This window comes from Zingiber officinale, chromosome 5A (genome assembly GCF_018446385.1).
Source record: "Zingiber officinale cultivar Zhangliang chromosome 5A, Zo_v1.1, whole genome shotgun sequence".
Lineage (NCBI taxonomy): Eukaryota > Viridiplantae > Streptophyta > Magnoliopsida > Zingiberales > Zingiberaceae > Zingiber > Zingiber officinale.
Genome location: NC_055994.1, coordinates 78011074 through 78034954, shown reverse-complemented (window position 1 = coordinate 78034954; position 23881 = coordinate 78011074). Strand labels below are relative to the sequence as shown.

General features: G+C 37.1%; 1 protein-coding gene across 1 annotated transcript; it reads right to left on the bottom strand.

The window, feature by feature from the left end:
• Positions 1–3641: 3641 nt before the first annotated feature.
• Positions 3642–22362, bottom strand: LOC121980664 (protein PELOTA 1-like). The gene is made up of 16 exons (XM_042532800.1): positions 22209–22362; positions 21995–22077; positions 21535–21610; positions 17463–17537; positions 17313–17369; positions 14641–14686; positions 11312–11387; positions 10815–10890; positions 10707–10739; positions 10517–10585; positions 9276–9382; positions 8290–8362; positions 8102–8140; positions 7623–7717; positions 4216–4322; positions 3642–4057 (listed from the first exon to the last, which is right to left on the bottom strand). The coding sequence occupies exons 1-16, from the start codon at positions 22257–22259 to the stop codon at positions 3984–3986; spliced, it is 1137 nt and encodes a 378-aa protein (XP_042388734.1). The 5' UTR covers positions 22260–22362; the 3' UTR covers positions 3642–3983.
• Between the last annotated feature and the right edge of the window lie 1519 nt (positions 22363–23881).

Below are 23881 nucleotides of genomic sequence, written 5' to 3'. Positions count from 1 at the left end.
TTCGATGTTTGACAATATATGTAGACACAATGGGCAATGTAGGTGCGGTTGTTCATGTGAGGAGATTCTGATCAGGGACTGATCAGTGTGGATGAAGAAGAGTCAAGTAGGTCAAGGATGACTGGATACTTAACTGGGAAGTCCTAACTGGGAAGCTATGCAGATTGGAAGTCCTGGTGAGTGAAGCCAGGTGAAAGTCCTAGTGAGTGAAGCTAGGCGGATGGAAAACCCTAGTGAGTGAAGCTAGGTGAAAGTCCTGGTGAGTGAAGCCAGGTAGAAGAAAGTCCTGGTGAGTGAAGCCAGGCAGATGAAAGTCCTAGTGAGTGAAGCTAGGCGGATGAAAAACCCTAGTGAGTGAAGCTAGGTGAAAGTCCTGGTGAGTGAAGCCAGGCAGAAGAAAGTCCTAGTGAGTGAAGCCAGGCACGGGGGAATCCAGATGGGTCAAGATTGACCAGACATCTGGTAGAAGTCCAAGTAGGTCAAGGGAGTGACCGGATACTTGGCACGAAGAGAAAAGTCCAAGTGGGTCAAAGGGATTGACCGGACACTTGGTGGGGAGTCCTGGTAGGTCAAGGGAGTGACCAGATGCTAGGCATGATATACCAACAGGTCAAGGTTGACCGAATGTTGGTTTGAGAGGCTTGAGACTTGGTTTTGGGCAAAAACCAAAGGGCTGGATCGATCAGTTGATTGATCCAGGAGCTGGATCGATCAGTGGATCGATCCAGGCCTTTCCCAGCGAACAGAGAGCCTCTGGATTGATCAGTGGATCGATCCAGGCCTTTCCCAACGAATAGAGGGCCTCTGGATCGATCAGTGGATCGATCCAGAGGTCCCAATCGATCAGCCGATCGATTGGGACGCTGCTGGTTCGCGCGATAAGCGCTGGATCGATCCGTGGATCGATCCAGATGTTTTCCCAGAGCACAGAGGCGCTCTGGATCGATCCGTGGATCGATCCAAAGCCTCCCCGATCGATTGGGAACTTTCGAATCGATCGGGATCCGACCGTTGCGTCGTATTTGAGCTGCAGGCGTGCAATGGCTGCGGCATCTCTTCACGGTTTTCATATTAGATCTCTCGCCAGCTTCTCCACAGCGCTCTCAAAGCTCAGATCGCCAGTTCTTGAAGGATCTTGGAGGTTTTCCAAGTCAAGAGGCGGATCAAAGACAAGGAAGAAAGCTAGGGTTAGGGTTTCTGCACTCATTGTAAGCTTGTATTTCATTACCTTTCCCTTTCTTCTTGTATTGAGAGTCATTGTAGGGCTTCTCCGCCTTTGATAGTTACCATAAAGGAGATTTTTATTAGTGGAGGGTGCGTGAGTAGGTGTGGATCCTTGGACTAGTCACCTCTTGTGAGGTGGATACCAAGTAAACCAACCGTGTTAGCGTTGTATGCTTTTGTTTCTGTATTTTCCGCTGCACATCTTCGAAGAAACAAGCAACGTCAACCAAGAATCACGCGACGAGCTATTCACCCCCCCTCTAGCTACTTTTCGGTCCCAACAAACTCTACTACGCCTGGTTGCCGCCAAGAAGTCACCCAAACACCGAGTTTGAGTCGATCGACTATAAATAATGTTTGGTAAAAAGTTAATTAATGTACTTACTTTCTGCAAACAGGGAAGTCTAGTGTGTTACACTTCTCCGACTCTTTTTGTATTCGATTACTCATCCGGTGGTTCCTGAAGAGGACTTAGTGGATTTCTTGTCGATAAGTCTACAGGACCTGGGTATTGGAGTAGGAGTTGCTGAAGCATCCGAACCAAATAAAAACCTAATCGTGTTTTTGCTTATTTTTCTATTTCTCTGTCTTACTTAATTTTCCGTTGAGTATCTTTTTTTTTTTTTTAACGAAAATACATGCTTTTGAAAACCATGCGATCCCCTTCACGTGTGTCTCAACCCAACACTTAGTTCGAGTCCTTGGAGGTATAGTAGAAGTCTACTTAGATGTCCATGTCAGTGTTCTTGGAATCCATTTAGGGCATACCTCAATGAATCCTTATTCGTTACCAATTCTCCAAAGTTGTTGAGTTCTGTGATCAGTTCTTTGATCTTAGCGTGCAGTTGAGTCACCTTTTCCCCTTCTTCCATCCGGAGGTTAGTTAGTTGATTTCGGATGATGTCTTGTCTTGCTAGCTTGGCCTCCGATGTTCCTTCGTGAAACTCCAAGAATTTCTCCCAGAATTCTTTGGCCGAGCTATAGTTGTCGATATGGTTGACTTCTTGAGGTGGTAACCTGGTTAGCAAATGAAATTTTGTTTTTCCATTAGCCACGAAGTTAGCATGTTCCTTGTTCCAGGCAAACTTTTTTTTTCTCCATGTTAATCTTTGGGTACTGTAAAACCATATTTGATTATTAATAATAAATCAAAATCTATTTTAAAAAATACCTCCATTTTTTTTTCATATTGCGAACTCCCCCCTCAAACTTTGGCAAGTGAATGTTAGATCTGACCATCTCCATGTTGCTTAAGTTGACGATTAGTCCTTCTAAACCGAGTCTTGCTCTGATACCAAGTGTTGGTCTCGTGTAACCCGAAGGGGAGGGGTGAATATCCTATAATAAAAGGTTAGCACTTCTCTTGCTTTTGAAACTCACCGAGGAACACACATTAGTTTAATAAAAAAATAAAAACATAAAAAGAAAGTAAGAGACACATAGATTTTACTTGGTTTGCCATCGAAAAGATTACTAATTCAAGACAGTGAAAGCTCACTAAATTTCTCCTTTGATGTTGGCAGAGAAAGCTCTTACATGCGTTGAAAGAACTAACAAACTAACAAAAGGAAAAATTAAAAGTACGAGTGTGTTCTACAAAAATGCAAGAATCAGGATTCTATTTATTGCCACTAATCAAACTAGCATTTTGTTGACGTGACAGCTCTCGAGCGCCTCAACCCAGTCCGGGCGTTTGGACATGGTCACCTCTATTCACTTTATAACGGCTTCCTGATAAGCGTTTATCGATTCCCGAGCGCTTAGACACGGTCCAAGTGTCTGGATTTGGCTGACGTGGCTCTGTGTTAATCCTCTTCGCCGCAACGGCTTTGCGATCTAACCCATTCTAATTCAGGCGCTTGGACCTGATCCGGGTGCCTAGACACGTTCAACTCAGTGTTGACTTGTCTAGTTGCTTAGGTGATCCTTCGACCGTCTAAAGTTGAGCTCACCCGAATTTAACTTCGACTTTCTCCTCAAGCAATCTTCTTCTCCAACTTCTTGTCCCTCAAAAATATCACGTGCATTCTTCTTATTCGCCAATGTACTATTCCACAACACCTCGTCCTTTGGATGTACCGAGTCCATCGACTCACTTCCCGTGTCATCTTTCTCATTAGCTATGTCTTTCGCTCGACTTCTTATGTTCTTAAATCCCTACATACTTAGACAAAGGTATCAAATACGCAAAATCTAACTTACCTCAGTTGATCATATCGAAACCAACCCAGAATACTTATAATATATACACATGTAAACCTATGAATCTAAGAAAATTTGACAGAGTTGGAATAATCTTATGGTAGATGTCAGATTCTTGAATGATACAACTTTTCGTACAATATTTACTACCTGCTATGTAGTCGAGAAGCTGATTGGCGAAGTCGGCTTCCTCTTCTCTATCAGGCAATTACTCATACTTTAAATCAACTATAACTTGAATGAAAATACAGAATTTTAGGGGGGGGAAAGAAAATATAAAATACCAATAAACTACAAAGTGTGCACATCGACTCCTTTCAATTGACGCTCATCGAAAATTCAGCAGTTGCCCTAGTGACTTGGTGAAAAAAGCACCAAGTGCATACATGAGCAAGCATGCATAATATTAATTACATAATTAAGAGTGAGAGAATTTCCAACATTACTTATTGAATAACACATCATTCATTGGCTTCTGCTCACTAAGGGAAGAGCTGATGACAGATGAAGCTTGCATTAATATCTTAAAAGTTTCCTATAGTTGATTGATTGTTTGATCACATCTCAATGTCTTCCAAATCTGGCAGGGGAAACCTCAGTATAGCTGCAACTCCAGTCAACTGGGCCAACTCTGTTTTCAACACAAACAGGACAAAAGACATGATGATGAAACAACAAATTTTGTAACTTGGAAAGGACACCATGCTATAGATTTGTTCATGTGAAAAGAAAGAACAATAATGAGAGACAAGTAACAATGAAAAGAATATATCCAATTACACAACTTACGTTCTCCAGATACATGCATTGAGGAAAAAATAAGCGCATTGCCACCTGATTCCTTCACTGATTCAACTAAGTTAACGTATTTTTGCCTTGTGGCAATGTCAGAATTTCTGAGGAAAAAAAAAAATTACGTAAATATAGCAATATAATTAGCAAAAGAAATGTAAATCCTGCAATTCTAAAATTCAGATATAGCATAAATAGATAATCAACTAAACAGATTATGAAGGAACTTGCTAAATCCAAGCCTTCATAAGCAGTCGACTAATTGCAAACAATTGTCACGTATAGTTCTTGAAAAAAGCAACATAATGAATATATAGCATATGAATTATTTGCTTCTTACTGTGGTGTAAATGTGCCTATTTCTTTTGCTTTCCAAGAGGCCAAAGGTTTTTCTTGTTATCAGTCCTCTAATAAAATTTTGCCTTCAAATGCATTTGAACTCATTGACAAAAAATGTTCATCAAATGACAGCAATATTACTTTAGAAAGTCGGGTACAAGAGGTCAGTCAGCTTCAAGTTTGCAACTTTTTCCTTCAAGAAATAAAATTTACAAAGGCCCAAATTTGAAATTTTGTCTTTGTGAGAATGTAAATAATTATACATCATAGTGGCCAACTAAAATCAGGCCACCACTAGCTTGCATATCTTCCATAAGCCTATTTACTGTCTCCCTTGTCTTGCTCCATCAAAATATGACATCTAGTGGTATAATAGGGGCAGAACTTGGTGAAGGCCTCTTTCACACAGAAGCTAGTTGAGGCCCCCTTTCGTGCACATCTGTCCTGCTTGGATAGAACTTCTAATATTTTTTAACCGTAATGGATTTTTATTTTTATTTTAAAGCATGTTATCAAAATCCCAGTTTCTTCGGCAAAGCAAGCCAATCAAGTCAAGCAGAACACTAGCCAGCTTTGAGTTTTGCACTTCTCTACCCCTTGGTTATAGATAAATTTTTTTAAATGCATTAGTTAGCCTTATACGTTGATAAATTAAATTTGAATATTAATACAATATTATGTTTGTATTTGTTGTATTGTGAAATTATGACAAAAAAAACTGCCAAAGAAAGAATAATAGTTGCGGCCACCTCAACAAGAATGCCCAATAAAGGTTTTTACAAATTAATAGAAAGTGCTGGAAGAAAAAAGAGTCCTCTCATAGGTAGTTGATGCCATGTAAATAAAGCTCGCAAATATTTTGGCAGCAAAGTACAGTTGACCAAGAGACAACACAGAATGGTAATTGTCTCACCATTTGGATACATTTTACTATTTCTTTCAATAAAATTAGAGTCATAAACAATTATATATATGATTGAAAATTGAGATCAAGAGAGACAGTTCTTAACAATTAAGCATACACTACTTAAGTTTATTATAAATGATGTAGCTTTGATATTAGGATTGTAGTATCATGGCAACTTCATGTAATTAACAAACGAAGAACATTTGTAGCTTTCATATCTAGAACTTTGGCAGTTAAAAAATAACATGTAAACTACTTTAAAAGTGCATTATGTATCAGTGTCAATTGATTCAGGTGATGAGACCATATTGGTCAGATTAATGGTATTGTAAATCTTCTCTTCTAGTAGAAAAAAAATATGGTACCATAAGCCCTAGAGATACACAGATGATTTTAATTACACGAATACAATTAGGCAACTGCAGTTCTTAATTTTTGGCGTTATAATTGACCACTACTGTAAATTGATTGGTTAGGTGGGTTTGGTACCTGTTTTATCTGCAGCAGTGGTCAGTTCTGATATTAAAAAAAATTACGAACTACAATAGTGATTGTGCTCTTGTAAGTGTTTAAAATCCTCTATGTACTTCACTAGGGCCCCTAGTACTGTATAATTTTTTTCAAGGGAAGAGAATGGTTGAGAAGATGGACAATGTCATTACAAATATAGTGTCATCACCAGAATCAACTGGACACTATGGCACTAATCTATGATGTGCTTTTCAATAATCCACAAGTTATTTTTTAAGTACCAAAGCTCTAAATGAGAAAGCTACAAGTCTCCACATTTTTGTTAATAACACCTAAGCGACCACAACACCATGATCATAGTATCAAAGCTGTGTCATTGCCAGAATTAATCTGACACTCCAGAATCAATCTATAAAGTGATTTTCGAATAGCCTACCAATTATTTTTTTATTATCAAAGTTGCAATGGCACCACAATCATAGTATCAAAGTCACATCCTTTATAGGAAAATTGACTAGTTTATTCTTAATCCTTGAGTCTCTTGATCTTAGATTCTCAATCACATATGCAATTATTAGTGACTCTAACTTTATCAAAAGGAACTAGTAGAAAATATCCAAATGGTAAATTATACTTCGCTATCAAACAAATTGAGAACTATACTCCCATAGCATCAATTGCTATGAGAGCATAGTCTATCAATGTAGAGAAATCAGCATGGCTGTGCTTTTGAAGCGGTTGCGACTATCTTCAACTACGCAAAATAAGTTAATATGATATATATATTAATAATCTGAAATATGATTTCTTCAATGTATAAGGTTAAGCAATATATTAAAAAATTTATAGATTGCCAAGTGAAGGAAAATTTATCATTATGTAAAGAAGATCATCCATGAGGAGATAACAATTGTGTTTTTGCGAAACTCAAAGTTGCCGTGTGTTTCACCTTAATTGGCTTGTGTTGACAAAAAAAGACAGAGGGTTTCCAAATGGTGTCAAAGCACACCAAGAGAGAGGTGGACGGAGAGAGAAGGGGAACGAGGGGGGTGAGATGGGGAGAGAAATCCATTCGCTTTGTGATAACCTTAATCGGCTTGTGTTGGTGAAAAAGATAGGATTTTTGGATGGTGTCAAGCACACCAGGATAGAGGGGGAGGGAGAGGGTCATCGACAAGATGGGGAGAGAAATTTGTTCAAAATCCTACACGCAAAATAAATGTAGCCTTGATATGTGACGGTGCATAAAAGTTCAGGCTGCTAAGTTCCTATAGGTTTGTCAATGAACTGGGTCTGGAACTTTTAAGTCCGATTTTTTTCTTTACAAGCAAGATGAGAATTTGTTTTAAGATGGGAAAATATTATTCTTTAACAAAGAACTGATATTATAATATAGTATATGGTGAGTCATTGTGACAAATGTTTCCTTAACTGGTTTTCATAGTTTAGTACATTTCTGCTTGATCAGATCATCACAAAGTTGCTGTCAAGATTATTAGTTGGCAAGGCAAACAAGCATATGGTAATTTCACAAATTAAACAATTGTTTGCAAATTTGTCAAAAATATCATTCTAGGACTACTTTTATGCACATAATTGCAACAAGAGCGTGAACAAATGGGTTATGTGACATAGAATGACTATAATGCATAAATGGAGAATGGAGTAGTAAAAGAATATGTTTTACCTAAAAAGACTGTCTGTAATCAGAAGTGTTTGGATGGCCATTCGCTCATGCGCAATCTCAACATGTTTTGGTCCATAACAAGCACGTGCAGAATCCTGTATATGCACATGGTTTGCACTTTCAAAGAAGATGGCATCAAGCATAATATAATTATGGTCTGAAAAAAGTATCACCAAGACTTCATGTTAATGAGCTTAAAGTTTTTTAAATGACTTTCATGTTTCAACATCTCCATTAGAAGCATAAAACTGTGAATTTAAACAGACACTGCAGTGACAAATCTAACAAAAAGTGGTCGATTAAATTCTCTTAGTTTAATTAGCAAAGCCTTCAGTGACAAGGATAATTTATATATAGGTCAACGTAGGTTTGTAACTTCATATGCTATCGTTTTTTTTTAATGTATAAAAAAGAAGCTTTCATTTTTACGAAAAACAAATGCTTCAAGCTCATGCCAGCAGTAGTTCAAGATGGCTTACATTTGAAAGCATAGCATAGAAATCCTTCAAAGTGCGAACCTGAAAAAGAAATGAATTCTTTACATATTCTAACACGTTATCACAAAAAAGATGTGGATAAAAAAATGAAACCATGATATGAAAAACAAGGCACAAATTTGAAAAACAGACAAGACAAGACATTCATACTACTTTGAACATGTTACTACCTCTTGTGCAGCTTTTGTGTCTTTTATTAAAGTCATTACTGATGGGGCATCCAACACCTCCTTCAAGCTATGTCTGCAAAAAAATGAACAAAAAATGAATTACGAAAACCTTCTCATTCACAATGTTGATGATACAGTTTCAAGCAAATGCTTAGAATGTCAAAACGTGAGGTCCAAACAACAAGTGAAAGCAAATATGCATCCCCATCAAGCAAGGTCCAACATAGTTTAACTCAGGGAAATAGTGCAAATATGGCCACAGGCTGAGTGTGGAAAAATAAAGATGTTGTTTCGTGCTAATATATAGATGTTCAAGAGGGACTTTCACTAGTGGGTGGCTATGATTGTGCTAATAGGTACTTGGCATTCAAGTCAACTAACTTACTGATGACAAAATTCAAGTTACAAGCATGAAATATCTACTGAAGAAGAGAACATTTTGAAGCTTCCATGGACAGACTTTAAATAACAAGTAAAAGACAAGTTTTTAAAAGAAGATGTTATCTTTTATATAGTTCCTGTGAGGTGTAAACAACTCAAACTCCATATTTAATTTCAACAAACCATAAGTAATTAAAATAATTCAAATTTAAAATTGCCAGTGTGGAGTTACCATTGAGCATTAGTACTGCTTGTGCATCATCATAGACTTCATGAGGATAAAGACCACTTATTCTAATTCTGCTTTGGGGCCTAAGAAACCAGGGTCAAGATGTGTGATGGATAGAGGAGCAGCTGTGTAACAATGTATGCTAGAAAGGCTATTGCTTTTTTGATCCATGAGGGCACTGGCAATCTGCTGATGAAGTCTTTAATATTCAAGGTTGCTTTAGTTGGATAGTTGCTGGTGTTTTTTTAGGTAAGTTTATCTTGATTGTATTCTAAGTTTTTACTACTTGTATTCATGTCAATCTTAAAAGATATTTTTGGCCTCGGCTGTCTTACTCAGGAGAAAAATATAATTCAAACAAGAGCTAGGGACTCACTTGTATCCAGAATTACAGTGAGCAAGAATTATGCGTGATTTATTCTCTATTATGGCTCTCAAGTCTCTTCGTTCTGCTTCTAAAAGCAAGTAGTCACGGAACTGATCCTGTAATGCAACATAAAAAAGCAAGTGTTGAATAACAAATACAGCACAAGAAAACGTGCCAAATTAAACTTCAATTTCTTCAAGCATTGCAGATGCATAAGTTGAATTTTTTTTAACAAACTAAAATGTTTCAGACTAAAAAGAAACACCCATGTCTAACAATACCCAAACTGTGAAAGGGGAGCATAGACTCACTGAAGTAAAATTCAACTACAAAAGTGATTCTATAATCTTAAATTCTCCTCAACATTTGTGTCAACATCAAGAGTTCAAGGAGCTTGATACCCGATCTATAGCGTATTAACCTCTCATTGAAGCTACTCCCACTTCTATCCTCAATACACGAAGGGTCCCTGAGAGAAATAAGTATGTTAAGATAGAATCAGCCTTTTGACAAAATGGAGTTGTTCTGGTATTAAACTCTAGAAATAGGACCAATCTCCATAAAAAAAACCATATGATCCATGTGAAGTCCTACTCAATTGTTTGGGCTAGCCTGAATAGACTGCGATCGCATGCTAGTTGACCAAGAGAGATTGTTGATCCAAGGATTCCTTGAGCCTTCAATATGTTTGGAATAGACCTACCAGCTTCTCCATAAATATTTATTGATTTTAATCTCTTTTGTGTAAGTTTAGTTGCCCAACTCATATAAATCCTATTTTAACTGAAGCTACTATCCTAAAGATTCAATATGAGTGTAGTTTAATGGCGCTAACTTGCCATTAGAAATACCTTTGAGATAGGAGCCTGTTTTTGGTAGGATTTAGTAGGGTGATACATTTTCTTTGTTAATAACAATTGAGACTTGAGATAGATATAATATTTTCTTCATTTTTTCTCTTAAAGGTTAATAATGAACCATCAGGTTGTCAGAATTTAACAAGTAGAAGTATCATAGCATGCAAAGAAAAAATATGTTGTTTCACAGATTTTTTAAGGCCTTATGATTTACAAAGCTATTTCTTAAGTTAAACTTGAAATTTTGGCATAAATGGAAAAAATCCAACCGAGAAGAATAAATATAAGAGCACAAATGTTAAGAAAATAGCAGTGTAGCAGAATCATCAAGGTCATCAGATATGACACACAAGCTGCGCAAAATGTTGTTTTATAGAAGCTGATTGATTGAACCTTTGTGAAGCCTGGACTTCCAAGTACTACGCATTGGACAACTTTAAAGTCAATATGCTTCAGAAAAGCCTGTATGAGATGCATCATTTATCAGGCCCAACAAGCAGACTGGATATGAAGCTTTCTCACTTAACCTTGATATAACTTCCAAAGAAAATTAGTTAAAAAGGATGTAAAACAGTGAAGTTACCTGGAGAACATTCTCAAAAAATTTCTTCAAAGCCTGAAAATTAAAGAGATCCTATTAATTTCTGCTTCAAAGGACATCGCCAAGACCAGTCACATGAATAGAGCATACCGATTCATAACCAGCAACTGCAGGTCCATGCTTACGAGGAATAGAGGTCTCTATTCGGGCACGAGTAGTAGTTATGCTGATTCATGATAGATCAACTAGTTAATTAATTAGTTTCAAGGCATGCAGACACACACAGTGTAATGTTAGGTGTCAAATTCTTTGAACATCTCGATAAGCGGAGAAGGTAGCATAGAAAGTGACTTCTCAAACCATGTTGAGGATATTTTTTATTAGACTGAGAAACAAAACAAAAGGAGCTTGAGGTAACAAGTAATCCATACTATCTTATTAGTAATGGCCAGCAATAAAATAGACCAAAAAGAATGACACAGAAACACTTTCTAGAAGATCTATGGCAATAAGTGCAAGGTAAAATGTTCTAAAGCATGTAGGTAATGACATTCTTACAGGTAGTCTAGTAAAATAAGTAATAAAAAAAATTCAAGTAGCAAGGGTCTTCAGGATACTTCTGAGTTCAATTGTTTTAGTATCAGTACCTTCTCCCTACAAGGAACAAGTGAGCAAGTCCTTCTTGCATAAGTAAAACAGCAAGGTCAGCACTGGCGCCAGGATCTAAAAATTAGTTGCAACGTTTCAAGAATAAAACTTGAGAAAAAAATATAGAACAAGACGCAAAGATATGCTAATACTTGTTTATGTCTTGAATAGATTAAATGGTGATGCTCAAGGCGGAGGGAAGCTATGTAAGAACCCAATCAAATTACCATTCAACAAGATTTATCTAATGGAATTTTCAATCCCAATTATCTGTGACAGAAGGACAATAACTTTTTAGTTTACATTGAGAAAAAGAAGCGTGCTTATCCATAGATAGCATTCCATGATATAAGCAAAATCTTATGGAGCACTTTTACTTGTCTTACAAAATTAATGAAGTTCAAATTTCAAAAGGATCATATTGCAACCATTACAAGTTTACACTATCAAATATTTCTTTTCCTTTCATTTAATGTAAAGAGCTATATTTTGTATATGAAATAGTTGATTGTGTGTTCTCCATAACATAGCATGACCTTTTTCTGTTAAGGATTCAAATTTATCTTGATTGAGTATAGTAGGTTGATATTTGGGCAAAAATAAAAAGGGCACCCCTTTTAATCCAAATCAAAAGAGCCCTATTTTGGATGTTTATCAAAGGGGCACCCTATTTTCCCAAAATGTACCCATCATCCTCCCCTCCATCAACATCATAATCATGGCCACTACACGGCAGCACACATTCCCGCCCCCCTGTCTCTCTTCACTCCCCCTTTGAGTCTTTGACTCCACATACAAGGTCGTGAACGCTACCTCACACAGAGGAGGAAGGCAGCATGGTCACCAACAATGAAGGAGTTGGTGGTGAGGGCAATCACGACCTCATGCACGTGGTGGCGACCTCGTGCATGGTAGTGACTGCGATCTCACGATCAACAACAGCCACAACCTGACACACAATGGTTGTTGAGACCTTGCACGCGATGAAGCTCACAACTTCGCACACATTTGTAGCAACAAGCTCAAGGAGGTGGGAATGCAAACAAGGGGAGGGAGACACAACTATGGTGTTAACTGATGAGGGGAGGCAGACCAGGGGATCCACATCAACAATTTCGATGGAGGGGAGGATGACCAAGGCATTTTGGAAAAGAGGGGTGTCTCTTTGATGAAAATCCAAATGGTGTCATTTTAATCATTTATTGTAGCAAAGCAAAGCTGCCATAATAATCATTTAGATAAAAGGGGAGTCATCTCAGTTTTCACCCTTGATACTTTATCTCTTGCAGATTATAAACTACCAAATTCTCTATCTTATGAAGGCAGGCAGAAAACAAAAAAACAACATGGCATCTTGATAGGCCATGACTTCCCACTCAAAGTTATGATGTTATGTGCTTTCAAAAAAGTCCTATAATGTCATGATTTCACACACACTGGTTTTGTAGATAGAATGAAGTGGACAATTGATCCTGCCTGAAAACTACAGAGATGGTGTGCCGGGCATGGTAGATTGATGGTTGACTAGAAGAAGACCTTTTACTCCACGGAAAGGCTTCCTTCTGCTCCTGCGCACACCAGCTAGGCCAACAAAACGTCAGCGTCTAGAAACCAGGGGGGAGAGTCCCTGGCAAAGGCCCTCCGACGCTCAAATCAGTACTAGTTTGGTCGAGTGAATGAAGAATAGTAGAGAACGTGCACGCGAGAGTAAAGTGGCAGATGTTCAGAAACGTACCTTCACCCAGGGCTCCCCCTTTATATACCACCTCATATCCTTCGCAATCATGAGGTGACAAAGTGTGTCAGAGTTTGTTAGGTAAAGGGAAGTGTACAACCTAAGTAATGTGCAATAATTATCCAAGGAATCTTCCCTATATCCACATGTATACCTCTTTTATCGTTTATAGCTTCTGTTATTACTGAGGATAATGAAAGAATATACTGTTATAAATGATCTGGGAGACATGATGGTCCTTGAATAAGTTTCCAGAAGAATATTCTCTGATATATAGTTGTTATTCTGACATGTTGGAATTCTTTGAGCATACTGTCAGCTGAGTATATCCTGGCCGGACTATAAGTCCAACCGCCTTTATATATGTCCTCACATTGAGATGCTTTGTTATGTATTGAAGGTCACGTAAAAATCCGTTCGGGAAATAATATGAGCCCATGTGTTCTGGAAATCTGTTTGAGAACTTGTGCGTACTATAGATTCGCTCGGTCCGCAATATGAAGATAGCCCCCTTAGGCCCAGTCAGTATTTTGTTCGTCTGGGCGTACACTAGGATTCCGGAGAAGTGAAACTATGTTCTGAGAGGTTCGATCGGTATTTCAAGCCAAAGTGTCTTAGGCCCGGTCAGTCTTCTGTCTGTCCGGGCGTATAATAATTTGTAGGTAAGGCTCACTTGGCGTCCTGACTAGATTTATAAAGTTACCTTACCCTTATGCATGTGATAGACGGGCATGTAGTCATATAAGCCCGTTTAATCTTATTATTAGACCAATACTCATATGGCTGACCGGTAATCAGGTTGATCGGTCATATGTACAGGGGCTTATATAGAGTAAGGCATTCAACCCTCCCTTCCTTTGACTAGGTCTAATACTGGTCGAATGTGAGGTGGATCGGTCATTCTGACCGGCCCACAAGGACGACCGACCTCCAACTCAGTCAGCTATTAAGTGACCGAGTACACTGCCTCCTTAGTTCAAGGGTAAAGCACTGTACCCCTTGCGTTTGACCGGCCTAAGGGCTAGTCAGCCTTTTTCCGCCTAGCTCGGAATCTGACCGAGCTTATTCGGTGAGCCTTAACACTAGGCAGCCAGCCAGCGCCAGGTGGAGAGATGTCATCCTTCATTGACTTTAACTACCACATCACATTGACTTTAACCATCATGTCATCTCCTGGATCCATTCACTATAACTCGTATCAACAATAGATATTCCAATGTGGCAAAAGGTGGTTCACTCGCCCCCAACACCCCCACCAACCCGTCCTTAGGCCAACACGGAGGAGGTAAATCATGGGTGACTACTAGCCATTAGTGCAAGTGGGCAAGGCATGGGGGAGGGCATGCTCAGACACGCCGAGTTTCGACCCAAGACCTCATGTTGCAACACCCCATGTCTCAACCACCGCACCGCCCCGAGGGGATAACAATAGATATTCCAAGATCTAATATGTAAAAGATCTATTTTGCAACAATAAGGAATACTAATGCCATGTAAAAGAGATCCTGACATAGCCATGAAGAGAAACAGCAACTTAGCAAAAGGAACAAAAAGAAAATACTCGAGAACACTATCCAAGTTAAGGGAGCATACCACAAGCCTGATGAAGAATATCAAGAGCTACTGAGTCCCAAATTTCCTAAAAAATCAGGAGAATTGATCAATTAAAATTGAAAATGAATCGCAGGTGCATACTCAGAAGAATGATCATGTAAAACTAAATTACAGGAACACACACCAACAAAATAATTATCAACCTATATCCATGTAAGTCGAAACAATTTGGGACAGCAAGATGGAATTTATCAGTCAAAGCTATCTTACTAGTAATTAACTCAGCAAAATAATACAGTACTTAAATCAGAATATTTTCCAAGCTGACGGACAATGCTGCCATATGGGTAAATCAAAGTATTTAAAAGAATACTGTTTTATATGACTTTATGGGAGAGTTCATCCACCATTTATTTGACAACAAAGACTGTTAACATTAATGCCAATCAATTTAAATTTCAAATTTTGAATTGATATTGGATTTTGAATAATTTTTCTATTTTGGCTTGGAATCTTTTTATGAGTTTAATAGAGCATTTGCTTCCTATTTATGGCTGAGTCTATTAAAGTGGTGCCACTTCAATGTAACGGGCATTTTTTTACTAATAATTCTTTTTTTTAATAAGATTTCCTGTGTGAAGGGGAGCTTTGGTGCAACGGTAAAGTTATTACCATGTGACCAAAAGGTCACGGGTTCAAATCCTGAAAACAGCCTCTTGCAAAAAGCAGGGTAAGGCTGCATACAATGGATCCTTCCCCGAGACCCCGTATGGCGGGAGCTTCGTACACCGGACTGCCCTTTTTAATAAGATTTCCTATGTAAGGTCATGTTGTAGGGATCTAGTGCGCTAAACACGCGAAAAGCGCAGCGAAAAATTTACTAGATCCTCTACCAAAAGACTCATGCGAAGGCAAAACAATATACTAAGCTTCATGATTATAAGGTTATACCTTTGATGCGTGCACTCGATCTTCCGACAGCTAGGATCATAGCACGATCACACGTTCGCGCCTCTAAAGGTATCCACACGAACAAGCTTCTCATCCGTCTCACGAACTCAAGGATTGGAGAAGAAAACCACCTAAGGTTGTGCTAGCAACCAAGATGGGAGGTTTCGGCCAAGAGAAGGAAGGTGGTGTAAGAAGAAGACTAAAAGTTTTTTATCTAATGAAAATTTTATCCATAAATCATATTTATATCCATCTCAAGAATACCAAAGAATTTTTCCCTTTGGTCTTCCAATCCAATGGTTCAAAATTGACCATTCATCTTCCTTGGTGAATTCAAATTCACCCAATGAGTCTAACTCATTAAACCTCATCAATCTAAATTGACTCCATGAACATCAATCCAAATTGACTCCATGAATCTAATTCGAATTAGGCTCAATTCAATAATTGGATCCAATTGAGTCTAACTAGACTAATTTGGATTAGATTTAATCTAATGATCAATCATATGAATTCATCTCCAAATTAACGCATTCTTTGTGTGTGACCCAATAGGTTCGCGTAACGTTGTCAATGTATTCAAATCAACATTTTAGATACATAAGCAACGAGTGACATCTAGCAAGTCATCATTGCTACCCAAATGACAAGAATATCGAGATCTGACTTAACCTTTCCGTAGCTATTATCTTATATGACTTGGTCCTTCTATCCTTGATATCTAGATTGATCAATGAGGGACCGTGTTATCCTCTTATCAATCTTTGTGTTTCTTGATCTCTAAGTATACACACTCAATCAAATAAGCTCAATATCTCATATTGACTTATTTAAGCATGGTTATGCTTTCTTCTGTCCTACTAATCAAAGGGCTCACAGATATCACTTCCATCATATGGAAGAGATAGATCTCATCTATATCACTCATATCCCTCTGCATAAGTTATTACATACCCAGTGATCGACTTTATAGTCCACCCTGTTACAAGTGACGTTTGCCGAAACCAAAGTATACAATATCTTATGTAGGAAACCGTAGTGACTTCAGGTCTAAGGACTATTCATACCAATAGTCACATGAGAATGTTTATGATACTCATATAACAATCCATGAAACATTCTCATTGCAGGTCATTCAGTATATATTCTCTAATATATACCCATGTGTCAACCTAATATCTTATATCCATGGCTAGTGAAATTAAGTCATCCGTTGACCTACATGCTAGTCTCAACGCATTAATATTGTCCTTGCATATTAATACTTGACTAGAAATAGTTAAGAGTAGTGTTCTATGTATATCTACAATATCTCACTATCAATTCAACCAATTGATATATTGTAGATTAGAACGTCCTACTCTAGGACATTATTATACTTATTCATTCGGTACAAAATTGAAATAAATATAATAACCAACTTTGCCTTTTATTAATAATGAAATATGATACAAAAGGAGCCCTTTACAATCATCTCATAATTGATACTAAGGTTAATACTAACACATGTTGCATCAAACACAATAAAATAATAGTTTGCAGCAAGGTTTCAAAAGCAACAAAACAGTTTATGTATTCAGTATATGTAATGACTAAATATCAAAGTAGAAAGATAAAAATTAGGGCACGGTAAGATTTTATACTCAGTAGCTATATCTAAAATAGGGAAATTTCAGGGCCATGTTTCTGAATTTCCAACAGACAGAAAAAGTATATAAGATTATTTAATTGAAATTTTTTGGTAGAAAATCAGATGGTACCTTTCTTATCAAAAGTGGCCTATGCGGCTCAATCTCTAACGTATGGAATTGTCCAATCTGTGTCAAGCAAATTAGCAACTCTAGAAAGTTGGTCATGTGAGAAAGCTAAGCTTAGTTCAGAGAACTTAACATGTTCAGGGAAGAGGGTACCTTAACATGTTCACTCTCAAGGATATTCTTTCCCCTTATACGCAATACTGATCCCTCTTTATCATAATCCACATTCTGAACAAAAAACACAATGTTCTCACCATTTTGCCTTTTTCATGATTTCCACACATCTTTTACTAAGACAAGGCTGCTTTATACTTGTGTTACCTCAAGTCCTTTGACCATTCAATATGGTGCTTTATACCTTTGTTTTATCACTAGTTTCTAAAGAATGGAATTCAACTGAGTCAGCTACTTCAAAGCATTTATATTTATCCACCAAAGTTTTCCTTTAATTAGCTTAATGACTTTTTGTGCTAGATTTGTGACAGCCGTACGTAATTATCCACAGTCAAAAAGAGTTCACAAGGGACATTACAATGTTATTGGTATCACAACAACAGTAGAAGTACATCTAACAACTCACCATAGGTTGGCATGTGGATGAGTAGAAGATAAAAAAAAAATGTTAATAACCTCGTAAGAAGAAACATAAATGGCAAAGAATAAGGATAGAAAATAATATAAGAAGAAACATAAATGCAAATGCACCATAACATCTCATATCTATCCATCGCAAAGGTATGCCAAACTCCATCTCAAACCTCTATGCTACATCTTAGGTGAGAACCACAAGCTCAACCATTAAAAAACGTGTCACTTATATCAACCCAGGGGGACACTTCAGCATCATGTTGGAACTGTAAGACCTTATGAGATCCAATTAGGCATCAATAATACCCAAATATCAGAGGTCCACAATATCTCCAATTAGGTAACACCTCATCACTTCTATGCTTATGGGAGTGGGATGCTACTGGTTATCCATCTTGCCACTACTATAGGGCTACAGCATGGTCTTTCATGTGGACCTCTAAGCATCCCCCGATGTCATGGCCGGATATGTGCAAGCCTAAAGAAGAAAGTGGCTTGGGATTTCAGGACTTGTGGGCTTGGAACCTAACCCTCCTAGTTAAGGTTCTGCGGTGGATAAAGATGGACTTCCTTTGGATCAAATGGGTTCATCATACTTACTTGAGGTGTGTTGATGTATGGACATAAGAGGCATCCCACTCGGATTCCTTTCTGATCAAGTGATTACTACAAATACAATATCTTATATTATTGGTTGGTGGGTCCCCAGTGGCTGTTAGACAAAGACTGGGAGACTGGTTCAATCAGGATAGAGGGGTAGCACGGGCATATGATTTTTTTTAGGCATCATAGTCCTAAGAAGCCACGGGCCCAGATAGTGTGGAAGACTTACTTACAGCCGAGTCATGCGACTACCTTCTCGATGTTGGCATAGTGGCTTCTCCACACCAGAAGATCAATAGTACACTTTTTGGGCAAGTACTAAGTATTGGAGACACGAGCACATATTCTTCTATTGTGGAATTATGGACGAGGATCACCTACTGATGGATGGAGAGTCTTCGAAAAACATTACCGTGGGAGTCGAATGCTGACAAAGGCTCGCCATCTTGCCTTGTCATCTATGATTCATTTTGTATGAAAGGATCGAAATGGAAGTTTCCTAGGTGAGGTAAGACATTAAAAGGATCTTCAAGTGTGTGCAAATTCATGTATGCTAGTCCGGGGTGTTTTCTCAGATTTGATGCTTTGTCAGACATGAGGAACTCCTAAACACCGGTTGTTGTACTCTGATTCGTGCTATAAATTTTACTAATCCAAAAAAAAAAAAAGATAACACTTAACCATCGCAAATCCACAAACTATCTATTAGGTAACTTAGTCTCAAGATAGATGACAAAAAAAAAACCATAACCTCTATATTCCACCATGATTGTAATGGCCCTTATGATATCCAATTAGGTGTCAACAATACCTAACTGTCACAGACCTATAATTCCTCCATTCATGTGATCCCCAGTTAGGTAGAACCTAACAATCACAAGTCCACAACATATCTAAAATTCATAAGGTCTTCAGTTAGGTATTAAAAAATATTATAAAGTCAATGACACCAACCCCAACACTCAAAATCTCTCTAAAGTCATATGATCCTTAGTTAAATACTTGTGGCCCTAATTATCACTTGTGTTACCATCACTCGTAGGGCACTCTATACTCACCAAACTAAAATCCCCTCAGATACATCAAGATGCATGTAATATACTCCTCATACCCAAACCGATGTATGGCGGGTATGCAGTCAATTTTCTATGTTAAGATATGTATGTTTCAAACATGCTACTTCAAGTATCCGTCAGTACCATAATGTCAATCTCTAGTCACGCATGAGCAAGATAAGAGATATATCTTTGCATTCTTAAATAGCAATAATAACTCTAAAGAAAAATAAAAATAATAATTATATTCAAGTAACGTTAAACAACAATAATAACTCTAAGAAGGTACTAATAAAATCTTTGAGCGTGATAAGTAAAACAACCGCATTATAACATCGGGACATGAAGAATCCAAGATAAATAATGAACTACATAAGTAAAATAACAAATATTTAAAGGAGTTTTTGTCAACAGAGGATTTCAACCCAAGCATATTGATTACCATCTTATTAAGGTCAAGTCAACAAAAGAGCTAATATCTCAATCAAACTACTCCTAGGGTTTTCCATAATCCTCTACCCTGATCGCCACTGAACATGACAAATTTCCAAGTCCGACACAAGGTTTAACAACTTTTGACATCACACATCCACTCCGATGATCCATATCTATCCCCCAACAACATTGGTGGTCATTATTCAAATTCTATCCTCAACATAAGCATATGTGCATAGCAATACCTACTAAATAACTAATATTTCACCTTGTTTCGCTTTCAAAACCAAAGCTTCTATCACCACCCTAATGTACTAATCCCATAATGGATCGTACCAACACAAACTTAGAGCAAATCGTACACAAGGTTTAAATCTTAATGTCTTGCCTTGGGACTTAGCAAAATTCTCTCATTCCTCGTATACATCACCCAATACATATTTAGGAGCAAAGGTGTCATCAAATAGTCATGAATGTCAACATAACCAAACTCATTTTCCTCTTTATCCAAACTCAACTGGAAGTCAAAATTTATAATGTTAGGACCCATACCGTTTATACACCTAGGAGAGGATAAACACGAGACAGACAACTCATCCATAACCTCGCTTCTAGTTCTCCAAATAAAACTACCCTCTTCTAATTTTTTAGTCCCTATAATGCCACAAGATACACAAACATGGTCACAACACCCCACATAGCCACCTTGAACACGCTTTCCCCAAAAGATTCAATGTTGTTGCACTACACAATATAAGTTCACAATACATCACATGTTAGTTTGTGGGGAGCAATGCAAATTACATATACATCTCTTACTTACATAAACAATCCCACCGAACCATGTTGATGACAGAGGTTGGCAACACAATCAAGATACTTATCCTCTTAATTGGTGCTCCTCGCCAACCAAGGCATTTGGTTGGAACCCTGAACTTAACAAAATCACCATGTAAGCAAGGGAGGGAGACACTACCTCAAATAAAGAATTTTTTTCGCCTCTTAAGATACATGTACTCGTGTTATGATGCTCATTGCACTTGGTCCCTTAAATCAGTAGAAAAATGTTTTAGAGATGATTTTGATGAAAAAGCAAGGACAACAACACCAATTCTCAGTACCTCTTAAACCTACCAAAACATGGTGACACAAGGAGAGGAGTTAGTGCAAAGCAATGAGGAGGGAGGAAAGAGTTACATACGTAGAGAAGGTGTTTAATGCCTACTATTAGAGAAATTTTGGGCTTGCAATGCTCAAGGAGGTTGGCTTTGTTGTTCGCTGACCTAAGGAGGACGAAGATGCTCAGCTCAAATTGAAAGGAGACAATGTTGTACAAACAGGAAAAATACATGTAACAGTACAAGAAGGTTCACAGTCTTGAGGGGCTCAAGAAGAGGCAAGCATAGTGAGAATTCATTCTTAACAATTTTGCCAAACACACATTCTAATATGAATAAAATTCATCACACTAATCTCAGGAACATTTGATATAACTACCATACAAAATGGTACAATTAATTCATAATTCATAAAACTAAATTTACCTCAACTTTAATTTCCAACTTTAACTTAACACGCTCAGTGTCTCGGCCTCCAGATGCCAGATCACGTACAACCTTCCTGTGGCACAAAGGAGACAACAAATTCATTACCCACAGTGCTTAGAAGAACCCAAAAATGATTTTAAATACAAAACATGAGCAAGAATAAAGAATAGATTAATCCTTAAACATAAAGTTAATTGGAAATTGATCTCATTCCACACAGCAATTAAATGTTCCCAAAGTTTTATCATGTTAGAAAGAATTAACAGAAAGAATAATCGTAGGCCTTGAAATTGTGAACTAGCAAGCTTAAAATATACCCCCTAACTTAAGGGGCTCGAGGTAAATTAAAAAATATAACCCACTGGTCGATATAAAATACAAGAAGCAGCTATGCTCTATGACCCATAGTTTCAGCCACTGACACAGACAATCGAAGAAGTAACACAAGAAACCACACCTGACAGTAACAGCTTGAACAGAATCGCCAATACAGATCAGATTGTAGGCATGCCACATATCATCGTCCTCTTCTGGGACGATCTGTGGAAGAATAAACACCAAGCATAAGTCCTCGGTTTCAGAACAAATCTAGGGTTCATAATCTAAAAATCAGGACACAAAAATATAACAAAAACCGCAAAATCAAAGAAAAGAAAGATGTGAGCGGAGACTTTGACGCATCCGGGGCCGCGACGGACGAGATCACGATGAACAAGCTTCATGATCTGTGATTGGAAAGGAGAACGGCGGGAGAGATCGAGCGATCGCTTGGTGGCTGTTCTGCTCGGCAAGCGGAGTCCACACCTATTTAAAAAATCCAGAGTTTTTTTTTCTTATATATAGAGAGAGACTTTTTCCACGTATTCCTTTCCTTTTTTATTTTAAATATTACACGTATTAAATTTTTATCTTTTAATCACCCAAATAATACCATAGATAACTTACGACCATGTTCTATTTACGTTTTAACGGTGTGATGCGATAGGAATTGTCATGCGGATATTTATAATTGGATTCCTAATTATAATATATTTATAAAAATTTTGTTTGCGCAATTAAAATATACTGACATATTTCTTAATTTATTTTAATGGCCTATAAATTTTTTTTATAAAATCAGATTGATGATTTTAAGACTAGTCAATTAGATTAATTAAATTTATCATCTAGAGTTATAGTGTATTAATAGAGCATCTAGATTATCATTCAGATATTCATGATTTAATCCTCATTTATGATGAATTTGTAAAAAAAAATTTCTCTAAATGAAACATGAACTAAAAGATGATAACTTTTTATTATCCGTCATGGGTACTTTTTAATTTATCCCGATAATAAATAGAAAAATATTCATTAGTTTTTTTGTTTTAACATGTGTGATGCTGTAAAAATACTGATAAAGTAATTTAAAGGATTAGAATTTAAATGACATTAAAAATGAATATTTTGAAAATTCATTAAATAAATTTTGAATTGTATAAGTTGTAGGTGAAATTTCATATTTATTAGTTTATGGGTGAATTTCATTCACCTTTAATTTTAAAACTTGAGGAGTGAAGTGGTACATCTAAAACTTTAGAGAAATATACATAAATTATCTAGTAAATAAACTAAGAGAGAAGGTCTACCTTCCAGATCAGTTAAGCATCGAACACATGAATTTAAAAAATAAAATACAAATACAAATGTACAAAAAGAATACATTTGAAAATAACTTTCTTCCTCGTCACGTAAATTATGCAAAAATATCCCACATTTTGTGATTTGTGCCCCTTAAGTAATTGCTCTTTTTCTTTTACATCACCTACCAATTTTTTTTTACAATTGACACCGTATATCCAATATATTGATTAATCCCGAAATAATTAATCATACATATGAAAATTTTTCACTAAATACCCGAATAAATTAAGAAGCATCCGTAATGAATGGCTCTTTCAGTCGAGTGTTCTTAAATCAATCATCTATCAAAAAAAAATTATCCACTAATCTATCAAAAGAATATCTTTAGATACCTAGAAAACTTAAAAGATGTCTCGTCGCTATACCATTACCCTAAAGTCTCTCTTAAAAAAAAAAAAAATCTAATCTAAGATAACCGATCTAACCCTATAAAATTTTTTTACTAGTCGCTAGGGTAAATTGAAAAAGGCTCGCGACGGGTGATCCAGAAATCCAGTATGTCATAGTTGTGCGCCCTATTACAAAAAAAATCTATACAAATAGGACATAACTAGAAATAGAACCATGAGTATCTAGGTGATAACTTAATACATTTCTACTACATCATAGTCTGAGGACAAAAAAAAATAATAAATCAGATAACACCGAACTTGTAACGACT